Source organism: Nannospalax galili, unplaced genomic scaffold, assembly GCF_000622305.1.
Source record: "Nannospalax galili isolate Female #2095 unplaced genomic scaffold, S.galili_v1.0 scaffold247, whole genome shotgun sequence".
NCBI lineage: Eukaryota > Metazoa > Chordata > Mammalia > Rodentia > Spalacidae > Nannospalax > Nannospalax galili.
The window spans coordinates 302,533-330,493 of NW_008356952.1; the positions used below are offsets into that span (position 1 = coordinate 302,533).

Below are 27,961 nucleotides of genomic sequence, written 5' to 3' on the forward strand. Positions count from 1 at the left end.
ACCAGTTGGACAAATAGGGGGGAATGCCTGGGAGTGCCAACAACACAGCAGACAGTAGCAGGGATATCAGAGTATAAGGGCTCTAGTGGGGAGAGGGAGGCTATGTTAGGGTGCCATTTGGGGAGTGGGTGTGCAGTTGAATAAGATGCCCAACCTCTAGATAGGCTGACTAGATTCACCAGTTGGACAAATAGTGGGGAATGCCTGGGAGTGCCAACAACACAGCAGACAGTAGCAGGGATATCAGAGTATAAGGGCTCTAGTGGGGAGAGGGAGGCTATGTTAGGGTGCCATTTGGGAAGTGGGTGTGCAGTTGAATAAGATGGCTTGGGATGTTCTGTGAGATATGTACACCAAAAAAATCAAGAAATTTTTTAAAATGTATTATATCTGAGGAGGAAGCATGGAAATTTATGTCATGTTAATTTGTAGAGGTGATAAACATTACCATTGAAATCTACCCAATGACTTTATAGACATACACAGGTGCTGAGGATCCAACTGCAACTGATTATGACTGGTAATAATCAGATACATACAGATTAGAGATGCATACGCCAATATCTCAGTGTTAGTAGCAAAAACAATGAATTTTTCTGCAAGGAACAGTATATTCTAAAATGAAACGGAGATCTTTTTTAAAGGTTAAAACTCATCCAATTTTATGTCTTACAGGGCTTATACCGAGTTCAATATTGTATGATTGTATTAATTCATCTGTGAACCTAAAAATTTACAGCCACCTTTGAAAGAGATGTGTCCTTGCTCTGGAATGTGTTACTGAATATGTTAAAGCTGTTATGAAATGCTTCTTCTAAAAAAAATTCTGTTGTGAATCCATCTGGACCTGAACATTTTTAATTGGGAGAATTTCTATTACTATATCAATATCCTTGTTTGTTATGGGTCTAAGTTACTGACCTCTTCTTGGTTTAACTTTGGTGGTTCTATTAATTTTAAAATTCATTCATTTCTTTTAGATTTTCTAATTTAATAGGGCACAAATTTTTAAAGTGTTCCCTTATAACATTCTGGGTGTTTTTGGTGTGTCTATTGTGATATTTCTCCTTTTGTCTCTGATTTTTTGGTTGGTTGGTTGGGCTAAGGGTCTATCTTCTTTATTTTTTCAAAGAACCAAGTATTAGATTCATTGATTCTTTGTATTGTTTTCTTTGTTTCTATTTCATTGATTATTGCTCTGATTTTTGGGTCTGGGTTTGGTTTATTCTTGCTTTTCCAGATTCTTGAGTTGCATCATCAAGTCATTTATTTGTATTCTTTCTGGTTTTTTAATGTAGGTGCTTAGAGCTATAAGCTTTCCTCTTAGGATTGCTTTTAATGTGTACCAGAGGTTTTTATTGAGACAGAGTCTGTCTATGTAGCCCAGACTGGCCTTGAACTTGGCAATTCTCTTACTTTAGCCTCCCAAGTGCTAGGATTACAGGCATATACCACCTCATCTAATCTCAAACATGTATAAATTTTATACAGACTATTCTCTGGTTAGTCTTTACTGTTCTCAAATAGGCCAATTGGCCTAATAGGCAGGTTTATTTGGCCTGCACAATACTATGGATTAGTTCTTAGCATTTTGAAATTGTGCTCTTTGAATAAGAATGCATATTTCCAGTGTTAATTGAAAATTAATAAGCATTAATAAGTGTGATGGTTAATCTTCATTGTCCACTTGGCTGGATTTGGAATCCCCTAGAAAACACACGTCTAGGTTTATCTTTGAGAGCATTTCCAGAGGGTTTCGCTGAAGAGGGAAGACTCATCCTGAGTAAGCACAGCATCACTAGCTGGAATCCTGGGCTGAATAAAAAGGAAAAAAGGAAAAAGCAAGCTGAGCACCAGCACTCTTTTCTCTCTGCTTCCTGCCAGCACAATGTGACCAGCTGCCTCACGCTCCTACTGCCAAAGCTAGACCTGGTTTTGCCACCATGCCTTGCCTGTCATGATGGACTGTTCTCTCAAATTGTGAGCCAAAATAAACTCTTCCTTTTTAAATTAAAAAATTGAATTTATTTATTTTGTGTGTGCACACTGGGGGGAGGTATGAGTGCACTCTGCCACAGTGTGCATGTGCAGGCCAGAGGACAACATTCAGGGGTCAGTTTCTCTCCTTCCACCATGTGGGGCCCAGGGATCAAACTTAAGTCATAAGGTTTGGTACAAGTGCCTTTATGCACAATCGTTTTCTTGTCTTATCCTTCCTTTCTAAAGTTACTTTTGTCTAGCATTTTGTTGAGTATTTTGTCATAACAAGAAAAGTAACTAATACCCATGGGCCTATGCATTTACATAGCTACAAACAATAGCTACTGTTAGTGGCTCCCTTTAGAGAGAGTGTGAAGTTTTTTTTTGTTTTAGATAGCCCCTTACTCACTGAGATTGTCTAGTTGCCATTCATCATCTCACTTTTACCTCTCCTGACACAGCATCTTTGATGTCTTCTGGGTATTTTGGCCATTTAAGTTGGTAAACTGTTCTACATCTGATGTGGAAGCCTTTCATCCAGCACCACTGATTGCTTTGGAGGTTCCCTGGAGAAAACATGGGCTTCAGATGGAATGAGCATCACTCTGCTGCTTCTCTCCTGTGTGACTGGCCAGGGTAAGGTTCGTTTACCTCTTTGATCTCCTGTTTCTTTATCTGTAAAATGAAAATAATGGTGAGGTAGTTAAGAGGATTAAAGATAATAACATAGCACTGAAGAGAGACAGGAAGTGAGAGCAGCAGGTTCCTTTGATAAGCCCTATGCTCTCAGAAGGCCAGGCCACTCCTGTTAGGTTCCCGCATTGTCAGCTCAGAATGCGTTTGTAGATACTCTCAGGTATTTGGATACATGTAAGAAAAAGATACGAGGCCAGATATCACTTAAGTAAAAATATTTTCTAAAATTGTCAGCTTCCATCTCTAAGAAGTCATCAAGAGTTAGTGTTTGGTAAACGAGTAGCATGTCTACGACTTGGATGATAATTATATACTATGGTAAGTCAAATTCTTGCAATAAGATATATTTGAAAAATAAAAATAAAAAAAATACGAGAGTTGATATGGTTTCCATTCTGGAAAACAATCTTAAAAAGACAATTTCCTTGGGTTGAGGAGATGGCTTAGTTGGTAAAGTGCTTACCAGAAGCATGGGGACCTGAGTTCAGATTACCACCACCCATATAAAAACCCAGGTTCAGTGGAAAGCACCTATAATCCCAGGGAGGTGAAGACAGGAGAATCCCTGGGGCTTGCTGGCCAAGCAGTCTAGCCAAATTGATAAGCTCCAGGTTTAGTAAGAGACCCCCATCTCAAAAAATAGGTAGAAAGGAGCTAAAGAGATGACTCAGCAGTTAAAAGCACTTTCTGCTCTTAAAAGGTACCAGGTTCAATTCCCAGCACCCATATGATGGCTAAGAACCATCTGTAACTTCAGTTCCAGGGGATCCAATGCTCTCTTCTGGTCTCTGCAGGCACTATAGTTACATGAAGACTATAAACATTCATAAACATAACATAAAATTAAAATATAGGTGGAGAGAGGTCACTTAACATCAACCTTTGGTCTCCACACACATATGCACACACGTGCATACACAAAGACACGAGACATACAAACACACACAATTTTTAAAGACAATTTTCCATACTTCACTTGCCTAGACCTTCCAAAGGTCTCCTGATACATCTATACATAAAATCCATACTCTGTTTTCTGTTTGCCTCTACAACAAATGGTCACAAATGTGGAGGTTTAAAACAATACCAATAAGGTGATCATTCAACTCTATAGGCTACAAGTCTGACATGAGTGTCACTGAACTAAAATTAAAGTGTAGGTAGGGCTTCATTCCTTTATCTTAAGCTTTGGAAGTGAACTCATTCTCCTTTTCTAGCCTTGAAAAGACAAGCTACATTGCGTTATTTGTGAGTCTATTCACGTACATGCGTCGTTACACTTTGTCTCAGTCATTTTTGTCTCCTACTCTCCTCCTTCTCCATCTCCAGCTGACTCCCCTTCTCCCTCCTGTTAGTCCTCCTTCTTCTTTTCCTTTACATATAATCCATCACCCCTTATCTTTCTCACCCCTCCTTAAAATCTCTTCCTCCCGTCTCATAATTTCTTTTCTTATTTTGAGACCATCAAACACACCCACATCCACACTTTTAAATTGAGGATCTGCATATGAAGGAAAACACTTTCCCTGAGACTGATTTATTTCACTTAACAATGATTTCCAGTTATATCTATTTTCCTGCAAGTGTCATGATTTCATTTTTCTGTATAGCTGCAAAACAATCCAATGTGTTTATGCACGACAGTTTCTTTATTCACTCATCTATTGACAGACATTTAGACTGGTTCATTTCCTGGCTATTATGAACAGTGTGGCTGTAAAGATGGATATGCAAGTATCTCTGTGGCATGCTGACTTAGAGACCTTTGGGAACATCCCTGAGGGCAGTATAACTGGGTCATATGGTAGCTCTATTTTCAGTGTTTTGGGGACCTTCATACTGATTCCCATAGTGGTTGCACAAGTTCACATTCCCACCAGTAGTGAATACGGGTTCCTTTTTCCCTATATCCTCACCAGCATTTTTGTCATCTGTCTTCTTGATCATAACCATTCTGACTCAATGATAGCCATCAGTGAGATGGAATCTTAAGGTAGTTTTGCATCTCTCTGATGGCTAAGGTTGTTGAACACTATTTCAAGTATATATTGGTCATTTTTATTTCTTCTTTTAAGAACTGTCAACAAGAACAACAACAAAAAAAAAAAAAAAGGAAAAGGAAAAGGGGTAGTGATGCATGCCTTTAATCCCAGCACACAGGAGGCAGAGGCAGGTAGATCTTTGTAAGAGGCCAGCCTGGTCTACATAGTGAGCTCCAGGCCAGCTGGGGCTACAGGAGATCCTGTCTCAAAAAGACCAAAAAGCACAGTAACAACAGAACTGTTTTATTAGCCCATTTATTGATTAGATAATTTGTATTTTGGTATTTAATTTTTTCAGTTCCTTATATATGTTGGATATTAATCTCCTATCTGATGATAGTTGACCAAGATTTTTTTCCTCATTCCATAGGCTTGTCTCTTCATTCTGGTGATTGTTTCCTTTGCTGTACAGAAGTTACTTAAGTTCATGTAGTCCCATTTGTTAATTCTTAGGATTATTTCCTGTGCTATCGGAAAGTCTTTATGCCTACATCTTAATTTTTTTACTTTGTGTATGTGTGTGTGTGTATGTGTGTGCACATGCACACACATGTGCATTCATATGCCACAGGATACGTGGAGGTCAAATGACAACTTGTGAGAGTTTGTTTCTCCTTCCATCATGTGGGTCCTGAGGGTCTGTCTAACTTGGGTTGTCAGGCTTGGTGGCAAGTGCCTTTACCCACTGAGCCATCTCACTGGCCCAGTATGCATACACCTTGAAGTCTTTTATCTCTGGCAGTTTCAAAGTTTTAGGTGTTACATTTAGGTACTTGATCCATTTTGAATTGATTTTAGTGCCAGGTGAGAGCTGTGTATCCAGTTTCATTCATCTGCATATGGAAGCCCAGTTTTCCTAGCACTGTCTGCTAAAGAAGTTGTCTTTTCTCCAATATTTATTTTTGGCATCTTTGCCCAAAAAATTAGGTGACTGTAGCTGTGTGGCTTATTTCTGGGTCCTCTATTCTATTCTACTGGTCTACAAATCTGTTTTCATGCCAGTACCATGCTATTTTTGTTACTATGGCTCTGTACATAATTTGAAGTCAAATACTGTGATAACTCCAGCACTGGTCTTTCTGCTTAGGATTGCTTTAGCTTCTTAGAGCATTTTATGCTTTCATATGAGTGTAGAATTTTTTTCTAGTTCTGTGAAAAAATATCATTGGAGTTTTGATGAGAATTTCATTGAATCAGTAGACTGCTTTTAACCATTTTCACAATATTGGTTCGGCTAATTCATAAACAAAGGAGTTCTTTCCTCTAGTGTTTTCTTCAGTTTCTTTCTTTTGTCTCTTAAAAAATTCAGTTACAGAGGTCTTTCACTTCCTTTCCTTGGTTAGGTTTATTCTTTTTTTTTTGTCTTTTTGAGACAGGGTCTCCCTGTAGCTCCAGCTGTCCTGGAACTCACTATGTAGACCAGGCTGGCCTTGAACTCACAGAGATCTGCCTGCCTCTGCCTCCCGAGTGCTGGGATTAAAGGTGTGCACCACCACACCCAGCAGTTTATTCCTTTTTTAAAAGCTGTTGTGAATGGACTTCCCTCGCCCTGATTTGTTGTTTAGTTATTGGTATATAAAAAACCTACTGATTTTTGTATGCCAGTTTTCTCTTACTTCTTTTGCAAGGCTGAGGATCAAACCCAGGGCCTCACATCTGGAAGGCAACCTACATCTCATCTTTTATCTCCTGTTTCTGCTTTCAGGGGGCCGTGTGATTACTGGACCCACCAGGGATATTCTTTCTATCGTAAGGCCAGCTGGTAGACAAACTTAATTCCATATGCAACCCTTAAGCCTTTGCCATATAATAACACATTCACAGGTACAGAAAATAGGAGGTAGACAACACAGAGGTTGTCAATCAGTCTTAATGGGTATATATTTTACATATGAAATTCATATTTTATATAATTTAAAATTTTACCATATTTGTATTTGTCTTAATCCTCAAACAACCCTGTGAAGTAAAAGCTACATTTATCATAAGACAACAAGCTAGTTAAGAAATGTGTCTGGTTTCAGGGCTGGTAAGTGAGATTCAAGGCCAGAGCTGTTTTCTTTTAAAGACAGGTCCTCCATCATTGGGTTGTCCTAAAATTAGTTCAAATTGTACCTTCCAACAAAAGGTTACTGTAATGAAAATAGCATTTTGTGTGGAAGGAACAGTTCAAGGGGAATATACCAGTTAAAATTCAAATAAACATCACACCTGAGCAACAAGACTGCCTTCGTGGGTTGCTTATACGTCATACACTTTTGGTAGACGATTTTTACTTTTCATTTCATGCCTAAAGTTTCTGAACTGTTCATCACTGCTGCTTTTCAAATGTTAAACTGGTCAGGTGTGATGGTGGATGGCTGTAATCCCTGCACACTAGAGGCTTACACAAGAGACTCATGAATTCCAGGCCAGTCTAACTACAGAGAGACCATGTTTTTAAAAAATGTTTTTAGTTGGCATAAGCTCTCCTAAAGCTGGAAGCTTTGACTTCGCTTATTTGCATTTTTTTTCTATTTGTTTAGCATTCTGCATCTAGATTAGAATTTCATTTTTCTCTTAGGTTCAAATGTTATTTTTTTTTCTTTTTATTTTTTTTTTAACTTTTAAAGAATTTATTGAGAATTTCATATATGCATATAAGGTGTTTTGATTAAATCCATGTGCACTCCCTCCCCTCCAACTCCTCCCATATCTCCCCATCACTTTTTCCTAAATAACTTCATGTACTCTTTTTTTTTTTTTTTTTTTAACGTGGTTTTTTGCTACTCTAACAGTCCCCCCTTAGCAACATACACTGTTCCAAAGGCCAAAAATGTCAAAAGTATTTGGGAGCTCTTATTTACAATTTAAAAGTAAACAAAACCACAGGAAGTCATCTAGTCTAGTCTAGTGCCTTAAATACTTCAAACTACTAGTTTTTCACTGCTATTTAGGGAGAAGTATAGGATGCCACTTTAACGCACAAGGCCCCGAGTTCACTGCTAGCCCTGGGAGTGTGGGGAGTCCAAGGATTCTGCTTTAGCCATATATAGAACATTCATTTCACAATCTTAGTTTCCAACCATGTATTATCTAGCTCTTTTTCAAATGACTGCTTTTCAATACAAAGAAGTAGAAATAAAACAATTTATTTATCACAGAGAGGAGACTGAAATTGAAATGAAAAGTGAGGAGATAAAATCTGAATGAGGTGGCAAAGTCAAAGTAACTGCCCATAAAACTTCAAAATAGTGTAGTACCAAGCTTGAGGAGACAGCACCCGGCAGAAGTAATATGATAGTCAGAAATGCAAAGCACCAAGGGGGTACATCAGCGGTGGAAACAACCCACATACCACGAGGAAAACCTGCTTTCTTTACTTTTCTCTTTTTTTCTTGTTATATGAAGAACATGCAAACCCCTGAGGCTAGGGATGTAGCTCAGTGATAGAGTACACGCCTAGCACATGCAAAACTCTGGGTTCAATCCAAAATAACACATACACACACACACACACACACACACACACACACACACACACACACACAGAAGTCAAAGAAAAGAAGTCCCCTGGGAAGCACAGTGTATCTTTGTGCCTTGTACCTTCTCTGTCTTAACACAGTGCTTTGCAAAGAAAATGTTTGTTCAATTAGTATTTATGGTCATATGGTTGTCATAAAAGCACTTTGTAGCTACCTGGAACAAGAAATGAGTTGTAATGCTTCAGTCAGACTACATAAAACTAGGTGGGTATTCAAATGACCAGTTTCAAATTCAAAACTAAATCTACAGCAGATCTGCAGCTATTTAAAGGCCTGTGAGTAGAGAGAGCCAGGGAGAGGGGCAGAGAAGCATGTGATCTGTGGGGTTTGGTTATGGGTGTAATTCCTTATTGTGTGTTTCATACATGATCTTAAATTTCTACTTCTCTTAGCCTAACACAGTACCTGCCTACACTGTCTCAAAAATTACAGAATGAAGGAAGAGAACAAAAGGCCTTGCGTTCTTAGATGACACCAAACCAAGGGATGTGAAAGTCAGCTACCATTTTATTTTTTGAACATGTACTCTATCCTTAAAAATGTTCCAGCAATAGGGCTGGAGAGATGGCTCAGCGGTTAAGAGCACTGACTGTTCTTGCAGAGGACCTGGGTTCGATTCTCAGCACCCACATGGCAGTTACAAACTGTCCTTAACTCCAGTTTCCAGGGGAATCCGAAGCCCTCTTCTGACCTCCACGGCATTGCAGGATAATAAAATATTTTTTAAAAAATGTTCCAGCAAGCTGAGTATGGTAGTGCACACCTGTAGTACCAGTCATCTCTTAGGCCAAATCCAGAGTATTGTCATAAAAACACCTTGTAGACATCCACAGGAGAAAAATAAGTCATAACAGTTCAGTCAAATTACATAAAACTAGGTAGGCATTAAAATGGTTAGTTTCAACTCCAAATCTAAATCTAAATCTACAGCAGATCATTAGCTATGTAAAGGACTGTGAGTAAAGTCAGAGGAAGGGGCAGAGAAGCGTGCGATTCTGGGGAGCTGTGAGTATGGTGTTTTATTATATGTTCAGATGATTATATGATCTCCGAGACTAATATTTTGACACATAGTAAGATACAAATTCTAAAGCTAAAAATATGATTTTTTAATAATTTGATGAGATAGTATTATTATTATTTGTGGAGGCTGTGTGGGCACCTGTGTGTACATCTGGAGGCCAGAGGAGGACATAGGTATCTTGTGCTGTCATTCTCTGCCTTAGCTCCTTGAGTTGGGGTCTCTTATTGACCCTGGAGCTCACCTGTTTTCTAGCTAGGATGATTGGCCAAGGAACTATGGGAATCTACTCCTCTTAGCTTTGGGGTTATAGGTTCTGACACAGCCATGCCCTGAATTTACATGGGTGCTAGGGATCTGAACTCAGGTCTTCATGTTTACTCAGTGATAGAATGCTTGCCTAGCACATACAGGGTTCTGAGGTTGACCCACAGCACTGTGAATTTAATTTTTAAAATCACACAGTTGGAAGTATTTCTAAGCATTTTCAAAATGTGTCCAGAAAGTATTTCCTTCAGAACATATATACACCTAAAATGGGTCAGCAGTCCATTGCTCATTACTAAAATTGTACCTTAGAAGTAAAGTGTGTGTGTATATGAGTACATGTGTGCATTTATTATTCATTATGCGGCATACTTCCCACAGGCTGTATCACAGACAAGGTAAAGAAATCTGGATGACTTAAATTTTTGTCAGAGAAAAATGCATAATTCATCTTGAAAGTCATTTACTCTTTTAAGTAATAACAGCTAGTGCTTATGTAACACTTATTTTGGTAGTAGATATTATACAAAGAGATCTATATATACCGTTGTCTCTCAGTATCCATGGACGACTGGCTCCAGGACCCCCATGGATACCAAGAGCTGCAGATGTTCAAGTCACTTATATAAAATAGTGTTTGAAATGGCATGGCTGGGCATGGTGGTATGTTCCTGTAATTCCAGCACACAGGAGGCTGGGGCAGGAGAATCCTAGTTCAAGGCTACCCCAGGTTACATGGGAGACCCTGTCTCCACCAAAGCACAAACAAAACAAAAAACCAAGGACTGGAGACATAAGTTCAATGGTAGTACACTTGTCCAGCATGGCAGCACTTGGTTGATGTCCAGCATCACAGGTTTTTGAATCCACAAATGTAGAACCTGTAGACATGGAGGACCCACTTTATATATGAGCCAGCCATACATTGATTATCTTCACTTGTTATATTTTCTTCCTGGATTGTTGTGCATGGACTCATGAGTGCATAGAATATGCACTTTCCACTTTTCATGACATTTGCCTCAGAAAATATGAAGAAATAAATTTTCTGAAATTCTTTAGCAGATATGAAGAATATGAAGCAAATCCAGGAAAAACACAATATTAGTAAAACAAGTGCAGGAATTAGTGGGTAATTAAAGCAACTCCTTAAGTATAATTTGAGAACGAAAAGGACACTATACCCAGGTTTCTAATCTGATAATGATAAAATGTAATTTCAAATATAATATTACTGCACAAGCTTTCATTATAAATATGAGTTGAAGCATGAGAGGACACCCTCTATATCATCCTGGGGAATTATCCAGTCATTTATAGAGTTCCATGCTTCATACTGGGCACTTCATCCAAAATCTATAGGAATATGTAGAATTTGGAAGAAGTCAGATCACAGTTAAAAGTATGAGAAAAGTTAAAAAGAGCTAGAGTTGCTTAATTTTAGAAACCTAGAAGAATTTAAGAGTCTTCCAGCATATGAAGAGTTATAATCCCTTAAGGTCTACTTAAGTCCTTGACACAGCTGGCTGAGGCAGACTCAGGTTCCTTACAGAATCAGCTAAGGAAATGACAGCAATGTACCTCTTTAAGCCCATGACTATTAAGCCCTTGGTTTTGAAATGGGTTCAGTCATTAATTGCACATAATTCACAGTAAATAACTGACTCACCAAATGAACAGTATTTAAGAAAAGCTATTATTCCCCGATAAGCAACTAAAATAATTGTTATCTTCAAAGTCTACCTAACAGGTTTGAACTCGAAGGACTAATATAATGCTTTGAACACAGAAACTGCTGACAGGGATTATGTAAATAAGTTATTGTCAACTATAAGCAAGCATAGTTTATGTAGATAACGATGTAGTCAAATAGAATAGAGAAATGGAGAGTAGAAATAAAAAGGATCACTTTTTTTCTTGGTATTCAGAACAGATTAGAAGACAATGATTCCTTCCTAGGAAAATATGATACTTTAGATAACCAAGTCTTAGCAACTTTTTTAATTTTTTAAAATTATTTTTATTTTACATGTATGAGTATATTGTCTGCATATATGTAACTGCACCTGTGTTGTGAAATGCCCATGGAGGTCAGAAAGGGTGTTGAACTCCCTGGAACTGGAGTTACAGATAGTTGTTAGCCTCCATGTGGGTGCTGGGAACCGAACCCAGGTCTTCTGTGAGAGCAGTCACGTTCTTAACCACCGAGTCATCTCTCCAGCCCCCAAGTCCTAGCAATTTTTAAAGTAACTTCTAACTTCTGCTTATCAAAAACTTGATGTAAGCAGTTTAGGTGTTCTGAACTTTTAATACTTCCCCTTGGTTCTTCTTATGACTCTAATATAGAAAGTGAGAGGGTCCTGTGAACTGTTTCTTAAATTTTTTAAAATTTAATCACCACATAATTAGAAGCAGCATTTCATTACAGCTTTAACATATTCAATAACACATTCCAGAGCAAGGATACATCTCTTTCAAAAGTGGCTGTAAATTGTTAGGTTCACAGTTGAATTAATATAGTTATACAATATTGAACTCAGTGTAAACCCTGTGAGACATAAAACTGAATTAATTTTTACCCTTTAAAGAAGATCTCCATTTCATTTTAAACTATGCTGTTTCCTACATTTTTACTGCTACTAACACTTAGATGTTTGCACATTTGTCTTTAATCTCTATGCATCTGATTATTACTAGTCACAGTTGGTTACACTTGGAGCCTTAGTACCCGAGTATGGATATAAAGTCATCAGGTAGATTTCACTGGTAATGTCTATCACCTCTACTGTTTAACATGAAGTACATTCTTATGCTTCCTCCTCAAATATGTCTTTTTTTTATTTGTTGATTTTTTTGTGTGTGTATATCATAGAGAACATCCCACATAATCTTATTCATCTATATACCCACTTTCCATATGGCACTCTCCCATAGCCTCCCCTCTCCCACACACTGGAGCCCATATACTCACTCTGTCATCCCTATTACTGTCCACTGTGTTGTTGGCACCCCCAGCCATTCCCCAGTGCTTGTCTGTCTGCTGAATCTAGTCAGCCTATCTAGAGATCCTTGTTTTAGGAAGATCAGCTGTTCCTCATCTAGCAACAATCAGTTGTCAATATTCCTTTAGATAAGATTGGGGTCTGCTATTTATTTTTCCAGTTCTATGCTGGGTTACTGTCTGGGAGTCTTTTCGGCCAGCCTGGCCAATAACTCAAAGGAAGGTATCTCCTCTCTAGCATTGTTTCTTGTACAGCCTTTAGCTATACATATGGAGTCTTAAAAATTATATTGACCCCATTAATCTTTGGTTATACTTTCCTGTTGGGGCTAAAGACCCTACAATTGGCCCAGAAAAACCAATTTACTTTTACTGTTAAGGTCATTTGAGGATCTGTTCCCCAGGGGTCACATGGGCTTGGGAGGAGTCCCTGGCTCCTTTCTTTTACCAATTCTGTCTATGTGAAGATAAGTCAAAGGTCCTGATCAACCATGGCTGGCTTTGCTTGGAAGCATTTTTTAAAATGCAGTTTTTCTTTAATTATAAGACATATTTAAACCTCTGATCTTCAGATCAGACTTTGAGTTTGAAATCGGCTAATTTGGCTCAAGAAATGAGGCTGAGCTGTGGGCCTCTTGTCTGTATCCCAAGTACTCCATACAAGCACCCACTCAACTATTTTCAAGATCAAAGAAACAAGTTAATTCTACTCTGTGTTAAGGAGTTATTAACAGATCTCAATCTCACTTCCCATGGGTATATGGGATTTTCTAACTATATCTTCGGTTGCTTCATTTTTTAATGAAATTGTTCAATTGAAAAAAGTCAATAAAGTATCCATTTTTCTTTCCTGTATTCTTACTCATTTTTACATCAGGCTTTTCTTTTTGTTTACAATCAAAGCCAATTCATGATTAAGATTATATCTTAGGGATCAGAGAGAGGGCTCGGCAGTTAAGAGAACTGGCTGTTGAATTCCCAGCACCCACATGGCGGCTAACAACTGTCTGAATCTCCAGTTCCAGGGGATCCGAGGCCCTTTTCTCACCTCCTCAGGCATTGTGGAGATTATGTGCTATACTGCTTTTTTTGCATAAAATGGTTTTCTTTTGAAGTTGTGGGGTGCTGCAATTGGTGTACCAGTTGATGCACATGCTAGAAATTATAGCAACAACTCATAACAACTGACCCACTTGAGTAGATGGGTCCCTAAGAGGATCAAGGAAAAGGGACTCTGAAAGCAAGCAACTAATTGGTTTTAAAAACCACTGCTTTTGTAACTGTGTTACTGGTCATTGTTATCTCTAGACTAGACATTTAATCTGCTATACAACAATGCTGGCCCTCGCTTCCTTAACTAGTTAACTTATGAAGCAAAGTCATTCAGGCCTGTAACTGAGATTTAATCACCTTTTTCTCCATGCCTTTCACCTCTTCCAAGGTTAAAATATAAGAACTACAAGTAATGCATGGCTTTATTGTGATATAAAAATTAATAATTTATATTAAGCATCATTTTAGAGAAAAGGTTTTCTATTTGAATCTAACAGAAGATGAAAATCCAAGTGCTCATTTCATTGAAATGTATTATTAAAAATGCATTACCTGGTAAAGTAATTTTTTAAAAAATACTTGGGTTAACAGTTTATATTTTCATCAGCTTAATTTTCTAAAATTCTGAACAGATCTTACTATTTCTATTTTTCGCTAGTATAAAAGAATAGCACAGCCTGGGTCTTTGTAATTAAACAACAATCTATTTGGCTCATGGTTCTATTAAGTTCAAGAGCATGGTCCTCCACATGGTGAAGACCTTTATATTGTATCATTACAGGGCAGAAAGTGGAAGGGAAGAAAGGGTGAGAGTAAGAGAGAACCAAAGTCAGGTTTATAGCAAATGCACTCTTTCAATAACTCACTCTCAGTAATGACATTGATTCAGTCATTCATCCATTCATAAACACATACAGCCCTTATGACCTAACCACCTCTATTGGGTCATACCTCTCAATGATACAGCATTGAAAATTAAGTTTCCACCACATAAACTTTGGAAAACACTATCAAACCATAGCAATCAATTGATACTATGTTCCAAGCATTTTGCTAAGTTCATTTGGTCTTTATAGCAAGGTCATGGTGTGAGCACTCTCACATCTGCTTAGAGGAGGAAAAGGCACTCTTATCATCCTCTTGCTGATGGAACCACTGCTGAGAAAGGTGAAATGATGTGCCCAAAGTAGAAAGTGGAAAAGATGGGCATTGAACCTGGGCCTGATTCCAAGGCTTGTTGTCATAATTTCTACTCTATAGATATGACAGATGTGCAAAATATTTGCCATATCTGCATGAACAGAATTGTATTTCCAAAGAAAATATCAGTACCCACAATTTGACAAAAAAAAATCCTTTCCCTAAAGTTAGATTTACATAACACATTTTTTAAAAAGTATAAATATAGGCCGGGCATGGTGGCACATGCCTTTAGTCCCCAAACTCGGGAGGCAGAGGCAGGCGGATCTCTGTGAGTTCAAGGCCAGCTTAGTCTACGTAGTGAGTTCCAGGTCAGCTGAGGCTATAGGGAGACCTTAAAAAAACAAAAACAAAAACAAAAACAAAAAAACTCTAATCTCCTAGGCATTTAACCAAACATTCAACAACTTTTATAGGTTAAATGTAAATTGGAAACATAATGGACTATGATCTATATCTTTGTAAGAGACTATGATAAAGTGATAGGCTTCAAAGTGTGCTCTTAAAATAGCTTTTAAGGCTAGAGGTATAGCTCGGTGATGTGACAGTTGCCTAGTATACACAGTCCTTGATTTGATCCCTAGGACCAAGTAAAAATGTTAATTTTAAGGGCTAGAAAGATGGTTTGACCAGCAAAGTATTTGGAAGATTGAGTTTGGGTTCCCAGCCCCCATGTAAGAAGCCAGCTGTGATGGTGCATGCCTATAATCTCAGCACTCAGGAGGCAGAGAAAGGAAGATCCCTGGCCAGCTATCTAACCCAGCCAAATCAATGAGCTCCAGGATCAGTGAGATACTGCCTCAAAACATAAGGGGGAATGTAACTGAGGAAGACAACTAATGTTGACCTCTAACCTCCATATACATGTGTACACACACCCTCACACAAAAATAGTACATAAGTGTGAGCAAAAAACTGTAGATTTTTGTTTTGTTGTTTATTTTGTTCAGGGTCTTTCTGTAGTACCAGCTAGCCTGGAACTCATTATGTAGACAGAGGTCTGCCTGCCTCTGCCTCCTGAGTGCTGGGATTAAAAGCATGCCCGACCACACCTGGCCAAAAATTTAACTTTAAGTTAAAATAATCTTACTAGTTTGTGAACATACCTCCTCTAGCTTTTTTTTTTTTTTAAAGAAATCAAGCTATTAAATTGCAAATACCTCAGTTTCTGTCAACTAAATGTAACTCATCCTCTTACTTGCCTTAAAATGTTGGAGGACTCCCCCTGTGAGTGGATGAATGTGTGCGTGTGTGTGTGTGTGTGTGTATGCAATAGGAGGACAAATTTATCCTGGAAATGATATAATGGTTCCCAGATGTTCCGCCCACCCTCCCAAGTAAAAATGTAGTGATAGCTAGGTATTATTAAGTGAGCATGATGTCATTCCTCTGGTTGTTATTGACACAAAACTTCCTTTTGTCCAAGAAAAATTTCAGTACTGGGAATATGGCGTTAATTAATAGATACACTGATTGCTTGTTAGTTTGGTCACAGAGACTTCTCTGTGCTTTATTGTGTGGATTGTGTGCAGACTACAGTGAAACATAAAACATCCATTGATGTTAGGTTGTAGCTACTGTATTTTCATGTCCGTTTCCTGATAACACTGAAAAACATTATTTAGAAAGTTGTATGGGAATGTTATGTTTCAAGGTATGAAAGTATTTGGATTCACATGTTTTATGAAGGCAAAGGTCATACTGCAGCATGGGCAGTAAAAATAACTATTCTTATCTGTACTCAAGAGTCTAAATCTTTGAATATCATTTTGAACTATCAGGCATTGTCCTTTGAATTTAGGGAAGTCAACCATAGATCTCAGTTCCTCTAAAAACCTAAGTATCTGTTCATGGATTTGTGACAAGTTTTCTGGAATCATATGAGCAAAAGTATAAAACATTGCTATAAAATCTGAAGCACTGCATGCAGATGGACATCTTTAAGTAGTTGCTCTGGACTACCGTCAAGTGGTATCTCATGGATAAAACGCAAGTTACCATACTGTTGAAGGACGGCACTCTAGTTCAAAATCTTTACTCCACAGCCACTGACTCATGTATTTCTTCGTTCTCCATTCACAAAATAGGTCTAAGGACGCAGCTTCTTTCTTAGGCTAGATAAGACGCAATAGAGTGTACTGCTAGTTTAAAAAGAATTCATAGATCTTGATGCAGAGAAGGGAAACTTCCAATTTGTGAAGGCTCTTGCCTATCTAAAACCCCCAGGTCAAAACTTACCGACCGGAGGGAGGGGGAAACTAGAAAACTGCCCAAGTAGCCGCAGGAAGCACAGCGGCTCTCCCAGACATTTGGGTACTTGTTGACTTCTGGAGCGTCCAGTTCCCGGCAAGCCCCCAGCCCTTCCGGCGCCGTCGGGGTCCCCTCGGCGGTCCCGGGTCGGCTCCCCGCGCGAGCCAAGGTCACTGTCACCGCCGGCTGCCAGCTGAGCGCGGAGGCCGAGCCGGAGCCGCACGGTGGCCCGCGGTCCTCTGAACTTTGTACACCGCGTGACTAGGGCGGACGGAGCGGGGCCCGGCCTTGGGCGAGGGTCCTCGGATCGCGGCACGGTGCAGTCCGAGCCCCGCACGCCGCCCCAGGGAGACCCCGCCGTTCCGCGCCTCGGCTCGCCGTCGCAGCTCTGCTCCACTCGGCCGCCCGCGCTCCGCGGGAGGAGCCGCGGTGACGCGTCAGGGAGGAAACGCCGGCGCCCGGCGGCCCTGCCGGGAAGAGGAACCGCGAGCGCGCTGGGCTCTGCGCCCAGGCGCCGGGACGCCGCGCTGCAGGGTAGGTGAGGGCCGGCGCGGCAGGGGTGGGAGCCGGGGCTCGGGGCCTTGGCGGCCGCACGTCCCAACACGCAGAGACCCCGGAGTCGACCCCGCTCAGCCCGCAAGGCGCTTTGTGTCCTCCCGGAGGTCTCGGCTCGGGAGCGCGGGGCTGCGCGGGGGCCAGCGGCCGCGGAGCCCACCCGAGGGGACCTGGCCACCTGCGCCACTGGGCTGGGGCGGCCCCGGCCAGGAGGGGGTCGGATCCTGTGGCTCGACCTGTTCCTACGAGACTTGAAGCGTCGCTGCTCTTTCTAAGTTCTCAGATTTGAACCCTTCCGGGCGCTTTTTTTGAGGATTCTCAGTTTAAGCCCTGGCATGCGCCATCCAAAAGCGCGCTGAGATTTTCAGATTTTGTCAGTCTTTAGTGATGATGCTTTGGAGCAAATAAAATAAAATAAAATGAGAGAGAGAGAGAGAGAGAAGAGGAGAGAGGAGAGAGAATGTGGTACTTGAAACAAAGTGTTTGCCTTGATTTTGTACCGAATGCCGAACCATCAGTTCGGAGAGGCTATGCCAGCCGCACTCGAGATTCAAGAATAAATGCAAAGCACTCCAATTTCAAAATCTCTGTCAGGGTGAAAAATAACCTGTTAGGTATTTTGATTCTCTCCCTCATCACTGGGTTGACTGTTTACCCAACCTGCCTGGAAAGTGCCCTCTTTATTTACCAAACACAGCTCTTTCTATGTATTGGGCCCTTTTCTAAGTGCTTTATAACTATTAACTCAAATTCTTAACTCGAAATATTAAGTTATAGTGATTGTAGCCGTGAAGGGACCATGGATACTTTAGTTCCCCGAATGTCATAGAAAGAAATGGAAACAGAAATTTCAGGCACGTTTTAGGACTGGGTGTGCCTTTTGGCCCCCTTGGCCACCACACCCATAAAGCTAGTTATCACCCCTCATTCCCTGAGGGAAGTGAGCCTTGAGCTCCAGGAACTAGACTTGTTGCAGGCAGGTTTCAGGCCAAATCCCACGTGGCTCTGGGTAGTGGTCCCTCTTGTCCACAATCTTGTCGGCCAGTCAACTCAAAAGAACAGAACTTCCCTTTCTTTAACTGCCACTGCACTGAGCCTAGTTTTATTTTTAAAAGGAGTTTTGTTATGATCTGTTTGACAATTCATATGACATGGCTCAGATGGGAACATCAAATTGAACTTGAACAATAAAACAGAATGTTTTTGTTTGTACACATTAACATAAACAGTGTTTTGTAATTTTGGTGCTGCACCCTGTTGGTAACACGGAGTTGGTGGATAACTCCTGTAAGGTGTCCATTTTGTGATTTGCAGCTTATATAGACAGGGTGTTTTTCCAGAAAATATGCCCTTTTCAAATGAGTATTTTGGGCCCGATGCCTAGACTGGTAGAGACCTGGCATGGTGAATAAACAAGACTGACATAGTTTTTGTCATTGTGGTGATTACAAACATAGTATAAAAGTCTGTGCGTCATCCCTGTCTCCCTTGGTGCCGCTCTCTTTCTCCTATTTTTATTTCCTGTGAGGTGATTAAATAAGATAAGCCTGATTTAATAAGATTATAAAGTGTCTTGAACAGGAAGGCTCATGTTCCTCTGTTATAATTTATGACACCACAGACATTTGTGCTCAGGAATTAAATTGTTCCAAACATCTACCACAGAGTGCCTAGACATTTCATTATCTTCAGAGAGACATTGTGAGGTCAGTAGCTATTTTTTATTCCTATTTGCACAGGTGAAGAAATGGAGGCAGAGAACTGTTAATGTGCTTTAAGCACTATTTGTGAAGCTAGTGGGAGGCAGAGCTCAAATGCAGTATGTGTGTGGACAGGGCCTGGCACGCGCAGGCCTGTAATAAATATTTGTGGAATGAATGACTTCAGACTGCTTGCTCTTTCAGAACACACCTCTCAAAATGCCATCGTAATTGATTTGTGCTGAAGAGATTTCCGGCCTAACCCAATGCTTCTCTGATTTCAAACAGCATCTGACCCAATACCTTTCCTATAAAAGGGACAGAGCTTCCATTTGGACTCTAGGATTTATCATCTCTGGATCATCTCTGGTTTTTGAAAAAGAAAATAGCTTGGTGGTTGGGTGTCGTCAGGGGCATGTATAGGTCCATTCTGTGCCCCCCCCCCAATCTAACATCCTATCCCTTTTTCTCTAATTTTGAGAGGGTTTAGATTGGACAAGTGATGTTAGTATCTGTGTTGACAGCCTTCTTATACCTATCTCTAAGTTGCTCAGATTTATGAGCAAGTTCAAATACAATGATCACAGGCATTCTAGTTTTTCCTGAAGTGTCTGACATTGCTATGTGTGTTTTTTTTTTTTTAATGTTTAAAGTATCTTTTTAAAAAGCAGAAAAATGGGCTGGAGAGGTGGCTTAGCAGTTAAGAACACTGACTGTTCTTGCAGAAGACCCAGGTTTGTATCCCAGCACCCACATGGCAAATAACAACTGTCTGTAACTTCAGTTCCATGGAATCCAACAGCCTCTTCTGTCCTCCATGGGCATTGCATGACATGGATACACTTACTTACATGCAGGTATAACATTCATACACATAAAATAAAAATAATAAATAGAATTTTTTTTAAAAAAGCAAAAAATGCTCATTTATTTCTATCCTTCAATCGTAGCCCTCTGTATCCTAAAGTACAAGGTCCCCAGATGGATTGCCTTCATAGAGAACATGGTCACTAGCTGGTGCAGTTGAGAAGGGATGTCAGGGTGAAATGAAGGAGGGCATGGCCTTTCCCATGGGAGATATTAGGTGGTGAAGAAACCCTTAATGAAGCCAGACTGAGTCACCTGCCTGTCAGCCTTCCCCGTGGGGGTGGAATAAAACACTTTTCAAACCTACCTTGTGGCAGAAACCACTTCACCATTTCCAATCTTCATGCTTCATGTTTTCTCTCTTTTTAAACTTCATGTAAATTATGGACTAAACTGCTGATTCATGAAACTCAAATTATATAACACATTATTCCTGACAGAAACAGTTCTCACATTATTTTAAGTGAAGCATGGCTCTGTTTTTCTTTACCTGTTCCATTCCTGATGGTGAAAGCGCTGATCTCATTTCACCATCCCCCCGCCAGTGATACATCCCCCTCTTATAGTTCACATCAATATAGTTTTTTAACTTGAAACTAGTTTTCCATTAATTGTTGTTGCCAAGAAAGATGTGGAATAAGATGTTAAAGATCAGTTCAGAGCATCAGCCTGCAGAGGCTGAGGCTGACGGCTTCAGAGAGAATTAAATTAGTGCACAGCATCCTTGCCCTTGTTCAGTTTCTCACGTCCTTTCTAGTTTTTCATGGGTCCTGTAAATGTGTCCACCTTTATCTCTGTGTATCCACAATTCTATTCAAAACCAAGCTGGGATGTAACTCAATTAGTAGAGTGTTTGCCTGGTATGCCTGAAGCCCTGGCTTCGATCTCCGTTGTTGCCACCAAACAAACAACAATAAAAACCCAACAGAACACTGTCTCATTCCTGTAGTCTTAGCACTTAGGAGGCTGAGGTACAAAGAGCTTGAGTTTGAGGACAACCTGGGCTACGTTGCCAGACCCTGTCTCAAAAACAGACAAAGCTCAGTGTTCCCCTTGTGTAGGATTATGGGTAAGTGAAAGAGGTCATAATTTGATAAGAATTGTTGTAGGCAGATGGACTGATCGTGTGTAAGATGGAGAATAGGTATGTGGGTGAAATAGGAGATGTTAGCGAGAGTCTGTAATGAAGGAGTCCTGTGCAGTACAGCTCGATTTCTGCCATGGGGACACAGGGAGACCCATAGGATACTGACGTCTGGGAAGGACAAGAAATACCTACTGGCATGATAAGATAGAGCACAGGCAGAGTTTCTTTGTACCTGCAAGTCAAGTGCAGAAGTGTTCTTACAGGAAGTTCGTTCTTCTGGTCATGAAGTGAAGACTTTGCAGATAATTAAAAATATAGAGAGGTGATTTAGTGGCTTGCAACTTAAGAGCAAGGGTGATTTGGGGTTAAATAAATGGCCTGGATTTTGTATATTTTTAAGGGTTTACTCCTTTTAGAAAATGTCTGTAATATTGAGATAATGCCATTCTTTGCTCTCAATTTTGAAGAAAAACACTGTATTTACATAGCATGTACTAATGAGCATGATTCGGGTTAACTGCTTCCATTCTGTTTCCTGATACATACATAGTATGTGGCGATATGTATGCTTGTGTATGCGAGTGCATGTGTGTGAATATGCATACATGTCTATGTGCAGGTGTGTGTACATGTGTGTGAGGTCAGATATTAACCTCAGGTGTCAAGTCCTCAGGAGCTGTCTCTCTTTTGAGACAGAATCTCTCTCTGGGAATTTTCCCATTAGGCTAAGTTGACTGGCCGTTGAGCCCATGGAATCTACCTATTTTTGCCTCCCCAGGGCTGGAATTATAAGCACATGCTACCACACCCAGCTTTTTACATGGGTTCTGCACATTAAACTTGGGTCCTCATGCTTGCATGCAAGCCCTTTACTGACAGTGTTATTCCCAACACCCCTTTCCCAGTTTCTTGGCAGGCCAAGTGTTTACCAGGCCAACCAATACCAAACATTCTGTTCTTTAGGTAAAATGGATTTCATATAAAATGTGCATCTACAAAATATGGGACTCTGGGCTTAGGAAGATTGCTCAGTAGGTAAGAGCACTTGCTATTAAGGATCTGAGTTTGAATCCTGCACTCATACAAAAAGCCAGCCATGCCTATAACTCTAGCATTGGGGCATGGAGGCAGGTGGATCCTGAGTGCTCATTGATTACCCAGCCTAGCCAAGAAAGCTAGGCTCCAGTTCAGTGAGAGACCCTATTCCAAAGAGATGAGTCAGAGTGATAGAGGAAGACAGAGGGGCTTGTTGTGGCTTCTGCATGAACTTGCACAGGTGTGTGCACCTATAGAGTCACAAACATATAGCACACACATACACCACACACATACGTATACACCACACACACATAGACACACAGACATACCCACATACACACCACACACATACCCCCCCCAATTCATATGGATTCACCGTTCGACAGGATTAGCTAATTTAATCTCCAGACTTCTGGATGAAACTTCCTAAATAGTTTGTTTATTTGAGTTGAAATTGTTCTAGTTACTTAATTTTTACTTTAAAACTTTTTTTTTTGAGATGGAGGGTCTTATCATGTTACTTAAAGGGGCTTCCATCTCCTGGCCCCAAGATTCTTCTGCCTCATCCTCTTGAGTAGCTGGGACTATAGGCACATGACAATATGCCCAACATTATTCTGTCTTTTAAAATATTTTATTATTATTTTTATTTTATGTGTATGTATGTATTACCTGCATGTAGGTAAGTGCACCCGTGTCGTGCAATGCCCGCAGAGGACAGAAGAGGCTGTCAGATCCCCTGGAACTGGAGTTATGGATAGTTGTTAGCTGCCATGTGGGTGCTGGGATTCAAACCCAGATCTTCTGCAAGAACAACCAGTGTTCTTAACCACTGAGCCATCTCTCCAGCCCCTATTCTGTCTTTTAAATAAAAGTATATTGGGGCTGGAGAGATGGCTCAGCAGTTAAGAGCACTGACTGCTCTTGCAGAGGACCCAGGTTTGATTCCCAGCACCCACATGGCGGCTACGAACTGTCCTTAACTCCAGTTGCAGGGGAATCCGAAGCCCTCTTCTGAACTCCACAGCATTGCATGACATGAGTGCATTCACATACATGCAGGCAATACACTCATACACATAAAATAAAAATAATAAAGTGTTTTTTAAAAGCATATTAACGTTGCCAGGCGTGGTGGCGCACGCCTTTAATCCCAGCACTTGGGAAGCAGAGGCAGGCAGATCTCTGTGAGTTCAAGGCCAGCCTGGTCTGCATAGTGTTCCAGGACAACTGGGGCTACATGGAGACCCTGCCTCAAAAAAAAAAAAAAAAGACAAAAAAAAGTATATTAAAGTTGACTTGGTTGTGGTGGTTCGTATTTGTAATACCAGCACTTGGGAGGCAGAGAGAGGAGAAGCATCAAGAGTTTGAAGCTAGCCTGGGCTACACAGCAAGACCATCTTTAAAAATGAATTAATTTTAAATTATTGAGTTTTCAATTCAGCATCCACATACATGGACAAGTCCATGTAGGACAAGTATATAAACAGTACATACATGTATGAGATAGTATGACCTTCTTGGGGACTGGGGAGATGGCTCAGTTGGTTAAATGCTTGCTCCACAAGCATGAGGACCTGAATTCTATCCAATCCCAAGTACCCATGTAAAAAGCTAGGTGCTTCAGCAAGTGCTTGTAATCCCAGTGCTAGGGAGGTGGTGCACAGGAGGATCCTGTGAGCTTTCTGACCAGCAAGTCTGGCTGAATTGGTGAGCTAAGGTTCAATAACAGGTCCTGTCTCAAAAAACAAGGTGGAGAGTGATTGAGGAAGACAGCTAATGTCAACAACCTCTGGCCTTTCAGTGCATGTACCCTTACACACACACATATACACACACATACACCCACCACAGAAATAAAGAGAGAGAATGATAAAGATCACTAGTAAGCCTATCACTCCTAAATAACCACTCTTACTAGCATTTTAAAATATAATCTTTTATGGGGATGTATGGGAGGAGTTGGAGGGGAGGGAGTGGGCATGGATTTGATCAAAACACTTTATATACATGTATGAAATTCTCAATAAATTATTTATGTAAATAAAAAAATATATATAATCTTTTAGACTTGTTTGTATTCACATATACATATGTTCTGTGCCCATTTTGTCACCTTGTACTTCAGGCTATCCTGAACCTCCTCTCATAGGCAAGTCTGGGCTTTAATTCGGAACAATCCTCCTGCCTCAGTCTCTAAAGTACTGGGGTTGTAGGTGTGGGCTCCATGCCTGGCATTCCTTGCCATTTAAAAGCGTTTATACAGGCTTGCTTTGCTGGCTGGAGACTCATGCTTCTATAGATGTCCGACGTCAGAGATTCCATACACCTTTGAACCAGTTGCTTTTTTGTGTTTCCTGGCCAGCTCCCATACCCCAAACCTGGCTGACATGCTTGGAAATTTATACTACTGCTCATAAAGAGGATGAGGTGAGGGCGTGTGGACAGAGTGACAAATTCAGCTTAAACAGCGTCAAACACACATCCTTTGATGGGGGTCAGCTATTTGTATCGTCAGTGCATCTAAAATGCATGATATTTAAGAAAAGAAGTGATGGAGTATTTGCATATCATTGATTATAATCACTAACGAGAACAGAAATTATGGATCTGAACCAAGGGAAAATGTGGCTGTTCTGAAGTTCAGCTAGAAACAAGATGAACTTGAGCTGTTTTGAAATGTTCTCCTAAGCGTAAATTTGAGGTAACTGGTTTGACAGTGCTGCCACCAATGTAGTTAGGTGACCTTGACATTTCTTATGATCCTAGTTTAGTGTAGGGTGCCTTTAGGGGTAAGTAACCCCTGGTAGAAGTTCGTGCACATATTCCCCCTTTACTAATGCCACCAGCGTCTGCCTGTGTTGACATCTCTTCATTCCCACCAGTACACAAGTAACCACCCACACCTGCCTCCTCTAGTGCTTTGTGGTTCTCTCTCCTTTCTGGGATCTCTCTCTCTCTCTCTCTCTCTCTCTCTCTTTTTTTTTTTTTCTTCTAGCTTTTGCATCAAGCAAATCGCTCTATCCCTTCTCCATCTCGGTCTTCATTTTGATCTTGAGCTAAAAAAGATACTAATTACAATGGTTTGCTGAAGATCAGGCCTTTAATAAGGAAAGGAAAGCTTTTAGTTTGGGAGGAAAGGTAGATATTATGAAGAACGAGTGGTTTCAGCCTTCAAAGCCCTTGAGAATACCCAGTAATTCCTTTCAAAATATCCACAGAAATTTCCACCCACCCCCTCATCTCGAAATAAGCTGTTTTTCCTTAAGCATTGGTATGAACTAAAAACTTTGAAACTATATGTTTTTTGTCCATATTATTGCAACAGTATTGGTTTGTGTGATTTTTTTTTTTTCTATTGAAGATTTCAGCCCTATGTAGGGTTAAATAGAGTGTTTGGTCTGGAAAGATAACTCCAAGGTATGACACTATTCCCTTTAGATAATACATCCAAAGTTCAAAGTATCTGTCTTAAAAACAACTTTTTGGTTATTTGTTTTCAAATAGTTGAAGATTAAGGCTACCCCAGGCCAAAGGTTATTGATCTTTGAGAAGAGGGATATCAAGATTCTAAACTCCTTCCTTCCAGATTTTCATCAGTAGGTACACACAGGTGAGATCTGGGATTTGCCTGGATGCTCCAGGGTCAGAGAAGAAGCAGTGTGTTTGAACAGTGCTGGGGCCCTGCCAGAGACATACACAAGAACACAGGTGGCAGCTCAGATATAGGCAGCTGTCCACACTCTGAGTTCAGCTCACCTGTGAAAGCGCTTAGGCCAAACACTGTGAGAAGCTTCACAAGAGAAAGCTGCACAAGAGAAAGGACTTAGGTTTCATAACATTAGTAGATTTTTGAAAAGGTGTTTTTATTCAGCTTCCCAACCTGGTGCTAAAATTGAGACATGAATGTACTATATTGTTTGCTTATTTGGACTGGGAACATTGTTAACACACATTCAGAATTAAGACTATATAATTTTTAAAATTATTTTCATTTTTCTTTTTTTACATTTGTTTAGTGTGTGTGTGGGGATTTGTCATGGGACATATGTGGAAGTCAGAGGGAGTTGGTTTCTCTCTTTCTGCCATGTGGGGATCAAACTCAGGCCATCAGACTTGGCACCAAGCACCCTTACCCACTCAGCCATCTTCCTGGCCCTGGCGGTTTTTTTTTTTTTTTAATGAGTGTTTGTAGTCTTACATAGTGAATAATGTATTAGGATATGAATATTGTTCCATCTTTTCTCATCAATGTTTGGTTTAGTTTTCTTATTTGTAAGGGATTTTTTTAAATTAATGAAAGATAAAGTACTCCAATATTTTAGCAGAGCGTTTTTAGTATTTTTTTATTATTTATTTAGTTACCTATTTTTATTGTGTATGAATATTTTGTCTGCATGAATGAAAGCACACCACATGCATACAAACCCATGGAGGTCAGAAAAGGGCATCAGAAACCCTGGAAATGGAGTTACAGACAGTTGTTAGCTGCCATGTGGGTGCTGGGAACCAAACCTGGAACCTCTGTAAGAGCAGACATTCCTCTTAACTGCTGAGCCATCTTTCCAGCCCCAGGTTTTAGTATTTCTAAGATTGCTGGCCCTCTTTTCTTTTTGATTTTTGTCTTTCTTAGAATTCCATTACTTCTGGCTCCCAGTAACATTACCATCATCTATTTCAATTCCTCCTTTTTTTTGCATGTGGTTTTTAAAAAATATTAAATTTATTTTTAACTGTGTATATGTGTGTGGGTATATGGCTGGCTATGTGTACCTAGAGAGGTTAGAATGGGGTGTTGGCTCCCCTGGAGCTGGAGTTAGAGTCAATTTTGAGCCACTCAATATGGGTCCTAGGAACCAAACTCCAGTCTTCTGCAAGGTCAGCAGGTGCCCTTAACTGCTGAGCCATTGTGGAGTCTCTTGTATTTTTTTGTTGTTTTGTTTTTATCTTTTTAAGACAGTGTCTCCTTGTAGCCCCAGCTGGCCTGGAACTTTCCATGGCTATGGAGACCAGGTTGGCCTCAATCTCACAGAGATCTGCCTGTCTCTGCCTCCTGAGTGCTGGCATTAAAGGGGTACGCCACCATGTCTGTATTTGTAGGCCTGATTTTTTTGAAACAGTCTTACTATGTATCCTTTCTGTTTCTTTCTCTCTCCCTCTCCCCACCCCCTTCTTTCTTTCCATCTACCTCCTCCTTACCTAACCATCCATCTTACCTTATATAAATCTTAATGAAGTTGCTGGGTTTTTGTTTAAAAACACTACATATATAGTCACGTCTCAAAGGATGAGTAGTATTTTTCCACCACCTTGCCATGTATATTAGTTACTTTTGTGTTACTGTGACTGAAATACTTGGCAGAAACAACTTAAAGGAGGAAAGGTTTGTTTTGGCTGCTGGTTTCAGAGATTTGAGCCCATCATCATAGAGAAGGCATGCAAAGGGTATGGTTGGCCCTCTTCAGATCCTGGTAAGTCAGAAAGCAGAGAGAGTACCTGGAACTACAGGCAGGTATAACCTTCAAAGGGCTGCCCTAGTGACCTACTTCCACCAACCAGGCCTCATCTTTTACAGGCTCTTCAAACTTCAGAATCACACCACGAGCATTATCTAAAACACGAGCCTTGGGGGACATTTCATTTTCAAACTGTGACACCATCCATGGCTTTGTTCCTCTCT

The 27,961-nt window shown here is 40.3% G+C and overlaps 2 protein-coding genes across 2 annotated transcripts in view; one reads left to right on the forward strand and one right to left on the reverse strand.

Annotated features, from left to right (window-relative positions):
• Positions 1 to 1,357: 1,357 nt before the first annotated feature.
• On the reverse strand, positions 1,358 to 27,941 carry LOC115067902 (translation initiation factor IF-2-like). The gene is made up of 5 exons (XM_029556998.1): positions 27,828 to 27,941; positions 17,023 to 17,860; positions 2,632 to 2,655; positions 2,428 to 2,546; positions 1,358 to 1,815 (listed from the first exon to the last, which is right to left on the reverse strand). Exons 1-5 carry the CDS (start codon positions 27,939 to 27,941, stop codon positions 1,729 to 1,731), a joined length of 1,182 nt encoding a protein of 393 aa, XP_029412858.1. The 3' UTR covers positions 1,358 to 1,728.
• Positions 17,460 to 27,961, forward strand: part of LOC103751373 (serine/threonine-protein kinase Sgk3) — a 136,334-nt gene continuing 125,832 nt past the window's right edge. Inside the window, exon 1 of the mRNA XM_008854767.3 lies at positions 17,460 to 17,568. The gene's annotated coding sequence lies outside the window, so the exon portion shown is untranslated. The remainder of the gene's footprint in view (positions 17,569 to 27,961) is intronic.